The 12,552-nt window shown below is 45.8% G+C and overlaps 1 protein-coding gene and 1 long non-coding RNA gene across 17 annotated transcripts in view; both read left to right on the top strand.

Annotated features, from left to right (window-relative positions):
* The window catches only part of Rim (Rab3 interacting molecule), a 65,536-nt gene extending 58,362 nt beyond the window's left edge, over positions 1-7,174 (top strand). For 15 of the 16 annotated variants that reach the window (XM_076829153.1, XM_076829152.1, XM_076829147.1 and 12 more), the window contains 4 exons: positions 854-1,056; positions 1,163-1,302; positions 1,393-1,527; positions 1,646-7,174. In XM_076829153.1, coding sequence (XP_076685268.1) covers positions 854-1,056; positions 1,163-1,302; positions 1,393-1,527; positions 1,646-1,648 — 481 coding nt within the window. In that variant the 3' untranslated portion in view covers positions 1,649-7,174. Of the gene's footprint in view, positions 1-853; positions 1,057-1,162; positions 1,303-1,392; positions 1,528-1,645 lie in introns of those variants that run through there. The other variant, XM_076829157.1, reaches the window with a different exon arrangement.
* A 306-nt stretch (positions 7,175-7,480) lies between these two features.
* LOC143377487 (uncharacterized) overlaps positions 7,481-12,552 on the top strand; it is a 133,758-nt gene continuing 128,686 nt past the window's right edge. The window contains exon 1 of the long non-coding RNA XR_013087347.1: positions 7,481-7,755. This is a non-coding gene — a long non-coding RNA (uncharacterized LOC143377487). The remainder of the gene's footprint in view (positions 7,756-12,552) is intronic.

Raw genomic sequence — 12,552 nt, 5'->3', positions numbered from 1 at the left:
GACACCCATACATTCCTCCCCGAGAACTGACTGCGCATTGCTAATAGAATCTCCGGAGGAGTGGAGGCGCCGAGCGCTAGGCGACATCGTCATCTCATTCTTTAAATGTTTCTTCCTACACGATTTAGCCACGTTTCGAGGACGATAAACGATACACTGGTAAACACACCCAAAAGACAGCCCTGAACGTAAGTGAAAAGCGATACTTGGATCGTGCTCTCGATTACTTATTAATGAAGCATGAGTAGACGAAGCTCAACGATAAACAGCCCAACCGAGCGCCTGATTTCCTCCGAAGCATGCTAAGAAATGTCGGCAAAGCTAACCAAGGCCAGGCTGAGTATCGTTGAGCCCATACTCGATATGATACTTGCGCATAGAATGATCTGCATGCATCGACAGCCTGCTGTGTCTCCAACCCTTACGATTCTCTCTGTACACTATATATATATATATATATATATTATATATATATTTACTCGCTACACCGACACACTCGCAGCGTGAGTTCTTCTTGTACTAAAATTGAATGAGGTGTGTTCTCTCTTTTCGCACTTTCGTCGAAGGCTTGCGAGAATCGTCCCCCCTCGCTCCTGCGGAACGAAACTGTTCGCGATCCTCGGCCCCTCTATGTTCGCAAAGAGCGACCGGTCGAGGAAACGTGCGAAATGCCAGCAAGCTAATCGATAGAAATGAGGATCTTCGATTCGCGGCCGTTTCGTGAATCGAGCTTCCCTTGAACTTTTTTTACGTTCACCCGACTCGTCCGCCCTTTCTTTTGCGTTTTCTCATTCCCCGCGTTCCGCGAAACGGCGTTCGTCGAGCATTAAACGTTTGATTTTGGGGACCGCAGTCTGCGAATGACAGGGGAAACCGGCCAGCTAAGAGACTTCATCGAAGATCTTGGCCCGGGGCAAGTTGTCGGGAGGCAGGCGCTCGGCGCCCGCTGCCTGGGCGAGATCCAGCTCTCGCTCACCCAGAAGAAGGGCTACCTTGAAGTGGAGGTCATACGTGCCAAAGACCTGAAGCCGAAGCAGGGCAGCAAAGCGATTCCAGGTACGCCAGCCACTTTCCCATCGTCCCCTCATCGCTCGCGGACCCGCGAAACTCCGTTTCGCGTTCGCGCGAGTGATTGCAACTAGTGACGAAACTTCTGCTTCAGCTTCCTTCGTGAAAGTTTACCTGGTCAGCGGTAGGAAGTGCATCGCGAAAGCAAAGACGATGGCGGCTAGGAAAACGTTGGACCCGTTCTACCAGCAGTCGCTGTCCTTCAGGGAAAACTGTCGGGGTTGCATACTGCAGGTACGTTCGAAATTTAACTGGAGTTTAGACACTGCTCCTACATGATTTTGCTGGTGCTTCAAGTGTTTTGCGTTGTTTGCGCGACCGCAGGTGACAGTGCGGGGTGATTACGGTCGATTGGAGGGGAAGAAAGAGTTCATGGGCGTCGCGCAGATCGTGCTGGACGAACTGAACCTCAACGAGATGGTGTTCGGGTGGTACAAGCTCTTTGACAACATACACCTGGTCAGTGAAGCCTCTAGAACCATTTAGAGCTTAAACGAGTGTCTCCCACGAATGCAGAATAGAACCTGCATCGCGACGACCGCCGCGACTGATCTGGAATTTTCCTTTTCCTTTGCAGTGAAACCAATACAGAGGCACTCGATCCGAGATCGACGGGAACCTCGACGTGATGTGCAGTGAGAAAGGCGTGGCGAACGGTGATTTAACGTTCCGTTTCGGGGTGAAACGGGAACGGGAAACCGGCGAAGTGGTGAGATTGTTCGAACGGTAACGCGACGCGCGAACAAGTGAATCAATCAAGAACGACTTAACGAAATTTAAGTATATAGTCAGCGCGCGACTCGCGCCAGACATTTCCAACATTTGTACATACGACTTAGTACACACCGAGTGGTGATTCCAGTGACGATTTTCATTGATCGCGTGCCAGATGAAGAAGAGGAAGAAGAAGAAGAAGAGGAGGAAATAGTAGGTGAAAGGACGAAAACAAAGAAAACGAAACTCTAAATCTCGTTGTCAAGTTTTTAGCCAAGGAATATCATCGTCAGAGCGAATATTATTTATTGTAAATACTATAACAATTATATATATATATATATATACATATATATATACATAAAATTCGCGATACGTATGCGCGCAGGTGTTTAAATGAACAATTGCCTTGACCGTCGCGTTTTCGGTTGCTCGGTTGCACCGCGATTATCCGAAACATTGATTTTTACTATCAAACTTCGACAACGCCGTGAGTGACCGCGGAGATATATGTCCATTAAGGGGCGGCTTTGGGTTCAAGTTGGGGGTGGGGTTGGGAAGGGGTGGGGGGGGTGGAAGTCGCGCGGCAACCGCGGGAACGGGGGCGAGATATCGTGAAATTAGCGAAATCGTTGTTGAACGTTTAAGGTAGCCGTGTCAACTATTTTGCGTGCGCGATGAGCAAAACGGAGAAAAAGAAAACGGAGGAAAAAAAGACGCTAACTGTATCGACTGTCGTGTATTGTGATTCTGTTAGTTTTATTTAAATCGTCGACGTCACGCGACAACCCCGCGGCTGTTAAAACGCGTACAATGCCGTGTGATAACATTTAGGACCTTATTCTCGAACATTGCACTCGACTTAAAAGCTCGTTTTTTGTAACGTGAATATTTACCGAACGAACCGCCCACATTCTTGCATTGATGTAGAGGCACACGATCCCCGCGACACATCTCGCCGCGCCGAGTGCGCGGAAATCGTGTTCCTCGGGACACACTGCTGAAGTATCTTTAAAAGAAAAAAAGAAAAAAAAAACAGAACGAGAGGGGTGATGCTGAGAAAGAGAGATAGAGAGCGAGAGAGAGAGAGAGAGAGTGTGAGAGAGAGAGAGGGAGAGAGAGAGAGTGAGGGAAGCATACGTATATTCACAATCGATTTTATATCTCTTAATTCTCATGTTATGTGTTCGATCTTCGTCTGTGCATTCGTCTGGTCACTCGTGAACAACGCAATTCGATGAGCATGCACGTGTACGCGGAATGTCTAGCATATTAAAACTCAAACACTTGACCATCGAGTACGATTTTCTTTTCGCTGATTGTGCTTGCAACATGTATGGAAATTCACTTTGCGTGACCGGGGGAGGGTGAAGGGATGAACGGAGAAGAAGACGACAACCTTTTCGATGTTGACACTGCGCATCGAACGAGGCACGGGCGCTCGTACTTGTTTTCGAACACGACCGACCGGAATCCGATCACATCGGGACGAGCGCTGTTATCGTACGCTTCGCTTCTGGGCCCTGCACGCACGCGTTTCAAGGGTAACGCCTGCGGACGTTCTTTTCAACGCGAGAATTCAGTTCGCTCCCCTTACATCGCTTCGCTCCTCGTTTGTTGTTCTTGAAAGCCCCTCTAGTCGGATATTGATCGACGTCACTGAAACGATGGAGTTCCCTTCCCGTGCGAAGTCTGTATTCAGCCCCCCCCGCTTCCCTCGACATTTACACGGAATTCTATTGCACTCGAGCGGAATTTGAAGACTCGGTGTTGCGGCGACGATCTGACGATTGAACCCCTCAAAATCGACTTTCCTTTTCCCACGACTGTGCCGGCAATGATTCCGCGACAGAGTCAGCGTTCGAGTCAGTGACCTCGACATCGATATCTCGAGCTTTCGACCATTCTGTGCAGCGCCGTTTCGCTTCGCGTTCTGGTAGAGCTCTCTGATTTCTGCTCGCCTTTGCATTCCGCAACGTTTGCTCGCTATCGCCACGCAAAGCCGCACGGAATTCCCCCAAAATCGAGCAGGCACGTAGTCGAAGAGACAGTGCGAGGAGTAGCTTCGAAAACGGGGACGAGACGGTGGGAAAGAGACACGTGTTCGGTCCACGGAGAACTCGATTATTTTGGCCGAAAATCTAGACAGCTTGAACCCTTTGGTAGCCGGGCGATCGATCGAGACGAGTGTGCGTAGGAAACAAAACAGGGGCGATATCTTATCATATCTATAACGTGCTTGAATTAGAAGAGGGAAACATGCAACGAGGGGGTGGGGGGGTGGGGGGAGGGGCGGGGAGAGGCTTTTTTATTCGTGAAAAAAAAATAATAAATACCGAAACTAGAGTTGGAGGCTCTGTCGAAGGACGCGTGGCGACGTGAATGTAAATTATTCGTGAACGATCGAAGAGAGGGAAATGATGACTTACTGTAAGCCGCGATTTCTAAGTAAACATTTTGCAAGTGCATGACTTAATATTAGTAGGCTCTTTGGGACAATGACGACAACGTAATAATCACTCGTACATAAACACACACACACACACGCGCAGAATATAAACTCTGTACTAGTGAATAACGCTCGATAAAAAAAAATGGAATATACAAGACTACGAATTATGTAACACACAATTCAGTTTGTAATCTGTCGGTTCCTTGCAGCCGTGGGAGCCTTTGTGGGATTTACTCGATTCCCCAGATCTTTTATTTCGTGCTGTTTAATTTACGATATAAATTGGGAAACGAAGTGGCTTCGAGTCTTGACTGCCTTTTCCTGACGGTTCGCTTAAATTGCAGTGGGTTTTTGCTTTCAAATTATGCGAGTGAATCTCACGAAGGTCCTATCGTCGCGAACTGTTAACGCTTACGATATAAAAGTACTGCATATCCTATACAAACGTAGGACTTTCATAACTAGTGGCCGGCTTTGAGAAACACTAAAGGAAAGAGAACGAGGGAGACGGGTTCGCTTTTTTTTTTTACACTTGTATCGACGAACGCAGTAAATTCTGGTAGAAAATTTCGCTGGAAATTTCTTGGGGAGTCGAAGACACACGCTAAAGGACCGAAAGTGAAGTGAAAACCAGACGTAGACGAGATATAGGATCGCGGTCTTTGGTTTCACGGTGACTTTAGCCTGCTTTTTGCCCTAATTCTCTTCGCAGATCCAAAATCATCTGGTATTAATTGGATCGGGTAGACGCGAAACAAAAAGATTTGTAAAGTTAAGTGCTGGATAAATTTACCAAAGTTTCTATGGGAATCTACAAAATTTGGAACGTGAGAAGAGATCGAGGAATTATATTCGTTTATATTCTGCGAATTAGACGCGTCTTAATTTACCTAAATGAAATGGAAACGGAGAAATATTTGGATAAATATCATTTAAACAAATTTTGTTGCAAGACCTTAGCTGCACGACTCTACGTGTGAGAATTTATTCCGATATTTTATTTATCCCGTCTGAACGAAGCAGAGGCGTACGATAGTAAATTAGAATTATGATGAGAAAAGGATCGGTGCGAAGAGAATCCTGGCAATGCTCCTTAATTTTCACACTCTTGCCATGCCCATCTGTACATAGGCATGCTCAATCTTAGGATCGAACACGCATCGTGAATCGCTAATATATATACGTATACATAAAAATAGTATTAACTAACGAAAACGAACAAATTAATATCCGACTTTGTACCTATATACTTATAATTGACGTAAAAAAAAAAACGAAGACGAAACGATGAAATGGGATGGGAAACAAATTTTCGAACAAATATATATAAATGGCGTCGAAAATGGCGGGAAACTGATAGGAAGATGGAGGTGGGGCCGTGCAACGAGAGAGAGACTAGACAGGAAAGAATCGAGAAAAAAGTGAGGTTGGAACTAAAGAGGGTAACGAATAAAATCTGAATTGAATGGGAGGAGAAAGCTGAGAGCCAAGGGGTACCACTTTTGTCAAATTTAGAGAGCCAATTTAGGTTTTACGATTACGATAATAGGGTGTGCGAGGAAGAACGAGTGTGAGAAAAGAGAGAGAGAGAGAGAGAGAGAAGTACGAGGTTAGAGAGCGACGAGAAACGAAAGGGACACCGTCAACGATTTCTTTACAATGAAGCATTCATTACTCACCTCGTAGAGGCGATCTAACGTAGCTTAGGTGTTCCTGTAATCTTGCGCCAACCAGCCACGATCGATCGCGTGTATCGAGCTCGTTGCAAACACTTTTTCACAGCGAAGAAGCATCCACGGCAAACGCGGAGACGCGCGCGAACGACACAGATCGGTTCGAACCGGAACTCAGGAATCTCTATTAGACTTTTCCAATATACATACATTAGACACGGAATCACGTGACATCCGGGGCGGTCACGCAGCTCGCGTAGTTATCCCGCGGCGGGATCCCTCACTCGCGACGTAATCGACGCACGGAATCGATCGTAAAGATCACACGGACACTGGTTCAATCAATATCGATGGGAGGGGGGCAACTTCGCGTCACTGGCATTGCGCGCCAATCGTTCAGGACGGTTGCTAGGTTATCTGTCGCGCGCGATGATGGTCCGAGTTTCGTTTCGTGAAAGGAACATGTGCAGTGCGGGCGAGAGAGCGGAGAAGAGAGAAAGGGAGGGAGAGCGTGGATTAACGGGAGAGAAGGTGCGTCTTTTTCATTAATCGGGCAAAGATGGAAGGGAAGGTACGGTGGAATACAAAGAGCGAAAAGAATTTAAACAAATACGATTAGACGACGTTCCGTGGGAAGAACAGAACTCGGCCGGGAACGCCCTCGACCAATTCCTTTTTTTCTTTCTTTTCCTCTAACTCCGCGGGGAAAGTGTCCAGGATCTCGGCAGCATCGACTGCGGATCCTCGACGTGAAACCGTTTTTAATGGTATGTAGTTCTGTACACAATCGCTGGCCCGGCCAGTCGGTAAAACGATCGAAGGGAGAAAGCACTGCTGCGATCTAGAGGGGTTCACGGCGGGATCTCCACGGAACGGTTACTATAAAGCGTTAGTGACTGTATCCAGTATAATATATCTGATAAAAGATACCCCTGATGCCAGACATGGCGTGTGACAATAAAGTGATTCAATGATCTCGTCGCATTTCAATCGCAGCCACCTTTCACGACACACGGGCACACACTTATAATATACACACATCACGTACACGCACGTACATACGGGGACACGCGTGTGCAGCATGTATATTTTAAACGGAGATGTTTTTTTTGTAAAGTACGACACGACACCGCCGTAAAGTCAACGATCACGATGTGTAAAAGAAAGTATCTCATCGTTTTACCGATCACTCGTTATTCCGCTGTTAATTGATAATGTCAGTAATATTTTTAACAAAATAAAGCTACCTTATTCAAAGCTGAGAGAACTCGACTTCTTCGAAGCCGTCCAATCAGTTTTCCCCTTTCGCTTCTTTTATTTCGTAGCATCCAATTTGGTATTTCAATATTTATGTCGTCTGTACGTAGGTTGCCATTCGAGCTTCTCAGAATCCTCCGTTGATGGTAAGCGAAAATATCCTGCAGCGCCATGGATAACCTTCGTGAGGTCAGATTTGGCGGGAAAGGAGAAAACATTAGTTTTACTTTCCGCCACCAGGATGCGCTACTTGTACCAAGCAGCAGGAGACGAGTGGCGCTACGTGCAGTGCAATAATGTTTGTTTGCGCGCGAAATAGTCGTTGTCTTTTGCAAAGCGCGATTGCAAAATTGTAAAAGTAATCCGTCGCGTACGTGACAATCGTTAATCGTTGCAAGTAACGGTGGTGCTCGCGTTAATCGTAGATTCGCGTTCGGTAGAAACGTTGTTGTCGAATTCATGTAATACGAATAGTGTTCGTTGGTGCGTAGGTGTAAATCTAAGGACAATTAGAGAAAAGATGGACGCCCTGCAGTACGACACAGACGGATGCCCAGCTTCGATGTTGAATTCGTCCTTTCATCAGTGACGGTAAGTACAGAATTGTTATCATTTAAATCTGAAGGGCTTTGTATCCATATCTCGAGTTTTTCTTACGTGACAAACTATTATATTACGAACGTATGAATGTATGAATGACCCAACCTGTACGGCATGGCGTCTCAATGTTAACCACGAGACGCCGAGCAAGGGCATGTTTATTTTCGTCGTACTTTCGTGCCTCAAATATGAAAAAAGCCTCTACTCCTAGTACAGGCTCGCGCGCATATCATTAACAGGCATTTGTTGACGTTGCTGGCACGGCATCGGTATTTTCGAGGCATATTCGCCTGTGCCATTGTTTGGTATATATATATATCATAGCTTCTTGCCCGTCTATTTACTGAACGTTTCATACTCCTGCAAAGCAGATGTGCATAGCTACCAAGTTCTAAATAACTTAAATAGTACAATCATTTAGTATCGAATCACGAGTTAAGTTAAATAACGCGAACTGAACCCTGAATTCTATTGTCCTTTCAATCAGATTATGACTGTGTATTATAAACTGCATACTGTTTGGATACTGATACTAAGAAAACTCGTGATAGGATAGTGTTATTGATTTTATCATATAAAAATGAATGGTTTTACTGTATGATTGCTGCTACCCGAGCTGCTTTCCACGTAATTAAATCTCGAATAAATGTGCCACGTATGACAATGTTTTCCAAAGCTTCTCCAACCAATATTACATTCGGGACAGAAAATATACCAGTCTTTCTGCATTCCTATCTCATATTCCCATCAGACACGATCTTGTTTCTCTGTTTGAAAGACAAAGAACGTCTGTTTAAAGCTTTCACACTCTCCCCCTCTGTTTCTCAAACGCAACGATAGAAGAAACATTAAACGAAAAATTACTTACTTAGTTGGTGCTAAAAAATAGCCAAGCATTCAGCGCAGCATGTAATAGCCCCTCGCCGATATCAATCAGCCAACGTTCTCTGTCCCGAGTACGAATATCGGTGTTCGAAAAGATCGGGAAACAGGAAGCAAATCTTAGAAATCACACTTCGATAAGGCTTTTCGTGGCCAACGAAAGGCGCGCCAGTAACGCGATTTCGCGTTTCTGCAGGTTTATTATCGTAATCCCGTGGCGTCGATAAGCCCATTACCGCGTGTCTCAACCGATCCCGTGTAATGTATGCGCCGGAACGTAATAAAAATCGACTTACACGAGCGACCGGCTCGCCTGTAGCCACCACCTCTCCACGTGCAAGGGACATGCGCGCGCGCGCGCGTGCACCAGCCGAGCTCTATCGGCCGGCACGCTTTTAGGTGTCGCTAAAAGTTTAATCAAAGTCAGATTAGCCGGGGCCACGGCGAGACGGGGGCGGCCAGAGGCTAGGGGGGAGGGCAGGCGTTTTATTAAACGGGACTTGATTAGGGGGTTGCCCCGGGATCCTTTCAGAGTTTGTTTTCGACTGGTTTCCACGGAGGCGCTTTCATTACGCCAGTTTCGCATAATTGACGCGATCGTTTAGAGAACGGGGGGTGGAAAAAACTTGGCCACTCTGTACACGACCTCCGTGTTCCCATTGTCAGGGTGGAAATTGAGGATTTTTTATCGTCGAGTTTGGATATAGATGCAGGCTCGCGCATAAGATGTAGCTGTTTTTTCGTCGACAGCTTGCTTTTAATGGGGCAGCTCGGGTGAGGCAAATTTTAGGAATGATGTGGAACACTGTGGATTTAAATTACTAGGTGTAATTTTTAAGCAATGTGGCCAGTCAAGTAAGTCTTAGTAGCTGGACTGAGGATATTTTAGAATCTTCAGATTTCTTACATTTGTCGTTGACACTACCTAACTTGTTCCTAAATCGGGTTAAAGACTTGCAGGTGCTGTTAGAGTATGCTCGAACAGTGTGCCAGCTTCTGAGATTCGCCGCGCTCATTAGCGAAATTGTGATAGCGGTCTTCTAAAGAGCAGACGATTTAGAGGTAACTTGGCATGAAACACGTTTAGGTACCTATCAGCGTAGGATGGTCGAAAGTGATTCAGTCTCTTGGTAATCCCTCTAATCCCGAAGGGTATAGCTTCTCGCGGATGCTACCCGAGGGGAAAGTGCCAAACGCTATCTTCACCCTCGCGATGTTGTATTCTCCCCGCGGTAATAATCGGTTCTGTTCGTTCCCGGGACTCGATGATCCCTTCCCGCAACTTCTGCTCCATATTACTTTCATCGCAACGCAACGTTCACCGCGGAAACAAGGAACACACCGATAGCACTGTCCATCTTACTCATTTTAAACACCGAACTCTACGATTTCCCCGGTTTCGTCAAGTCGAACGACTCACTGCCAGCCATACAAATAGTTAGAACATCTCAATGAAAGGGAAAGGAGGCACAGAGTCTCTGGGCCCCGGTTTCTTCGCTTTCAGATACTCGGTGAACGGTGGCTGAAAGGGCAGAAGGGCGCCCGGTGGCCGTAAAAGAAGAATCTCGAGAGGGGTACGTGTATTCACGAAGGAGACGAATGTCACCAGGGGGGTGTCGGCGTAACCGCGCAATAACAACCCTCTGGAAGCTAGGGCAGAGAGTTCACGCAGTCCCGGCACTGTTTACGTCCAAGGGTCTACGCTCGACCCCGCCTTCCGCCCCCGTCCGGCTTAACGCTAATGAATCTGATTTGCATCTGATCCCGACCGATCTTCGATCCTCCCTCCGGCCGCCCCCGTCCCTCGATCATTTAAGGACGCTGCCGTACGTCGTACGCGTCTGTGATTAATTACGCGATATCTGCTCCAGACTCCTGCCCATTTAAGCTTCGAACTTGCCCGTGATTTTGACGTACGGTCTTCCTCTCTTTTTGTTATTAGAATAGGGTGGACGGGCTCTATGGACGGAAGGGAAACAAAAAATTTGGGTACAGAGCTACGTACATTTCTGCGGGTGGAATCTGCGCGAGATTTACATAGAACGACTTCGAGGGACAAATGGTTTCACAAATTTTTATAAATAGCCAGGGAGGCGAATTGGTTTTACTGAAAGGGGTCAGTGATCCTAGGGTATCTTCTCGCAGCAAATCGACGATTATTCGACATTTTACAAACGACGCCACTTTGTACGGATTTGCCCAGTGACTGATAAAAATAATGGAACAGTAGGAGCTCCGGGTCTCCGAGTAAAACGTTCTTCGCTCGAACAATGGTAGAATCTCGACGAAAGATCCCCCGTCTTTGCCTTCGATTGAATCTAGAATCGTTTAGAAATGTTCCATCTCGTTAACCGTTGAGTTACGACGGAATAATTAGATAAAAGTAAACCACGCTCGAATTTATGTCCACCGGTTACCTGCGTCTGTAGGAATCCTACATCTCGGAAGATTTACGTAAAAAGATCCACGACCATCCTATGGGATTCGTTACCTCTTTCCTCGACAGGTTCGTATTTAATGGGCGGAGTGCCCTCCGGATACATTCACGCTGCTCCGCCTCCAACGCGATCACGCTGTTGCCCTAACACGAAAAGTCCTCGTTCCTTTTATCGTTCCAAGCTGGAAAAACGACACGCTGCATATTTTCGTGGCAGAAGGGAAGAACGAAATGTGTTTTGGGGTAGCTATCCATCCCTTGCTCGCGAGTGGGTCGCGAAAAACGGAGCAATTGCGGGAGACAGCGTTCGCAGCTTCAGGGGATAATTAACGATGTTGTTTACTGTCTTTCGCACTTTGCTCGAGGAAACGCGAGATAACTTTAAGGAGGAAGTTGGATCGTTGAAGAATTTGTGTTTCTTCTATGTGGGAAGACCATTTCAAATTTAATGTTTAGAGGCCTACCTAGAACGGTCAAAACAAAATGCTTCTTTGGGTTTTTTTTCTAGAAAAACCGAAAAACTTTTATTATTAAATATTAGTCTATTGGAAAAAGTACATCTTACGGATATTTCAGTATTTTTTGTGGTAAAAAGTGTTGAAAGGTTTGTGAGTTATAGACGATGCCCGAGACGTCCTTTTTTCAGGCGCTTTGCGGTGATAACAGTAGCAGGGATTATCCAAAATTGAAAATTCAATTTTTTTTTAGATAATACATGAATATATCTAGCCGCTATCGGGCCCGATTTTGGAAAAATTATTTTCAGAAAAAATGGCGACTGTGCTAAGTTTAAAGCATCGATATTTGGCAAAAAACCGCTCGTTTTTTTCGAATGTAAAAAAAATCTAGGCAAATAAAAGGAAAAGCTCCCGATAGTGCTTAGATTTTTAACTCTAAAATAAGCCTGCAGAGCCTCGAGTAAATCGGTTCCTAAATTTTTGAGTTATGTATGACACCGTCTTTGAAAACACGATTTTGAGGAAAATGCGTTTAAAGTTTTGGGTCTGAGCGCTACACCGAGAAACACCTACCTACTTACACGCGTATAACTTTGTCAATTTTGGTCGGATTAACTGGACACTTTCAGAGAATATTTTCAAGGTGTTATACCTCAAGAAAATATTAAAATCGAAAAATCGATTTTTCGAAAGTTCCTAGATAGGCCTCCCCCTTAATGGTATCAGTAACATGAGATTCTCACAGATTATAAATTTTAGTTTCTCTTCATCAGAGGGGGTGAATTAACCGCGTCCCGTTTCCTCGAGCAGTCGAACCATGCAAATGGAGGCCCAAAAGAGTGGCGTTTTGCAGTCGATCATCCGTAATTTAATTAAAAACAGACTCGTGCTGCAGTATTATGGGTGTTCACCATGGCCCCCCTTTGTTCTTCATTTATCGTCCACCCTCGGTCATACTTTCGATATTAACGCACCGCAGTGTCGAGCAGGGATCAGCCAGCACGTGCTACT

This window comes from Andrena cerasifolii, chromosome 16 (genome assembly GCF_050908995.1).
Source record: "Andrena cerasifolii isolate SP2316 chromosome 16, iyAndCera1_principal, whole genome shotgun sequence".
Classification (NCBI taxonomy): domain Eukaryota; kingdom Metazoa; phylum Arthropoda; class Insecta; order Hymenoptera; family Andrenidae; genus Andrena; species Andrena cerasifolii.
This window is presented reverse-complemented; position numbering and strand designations above follow the sequence as displayed.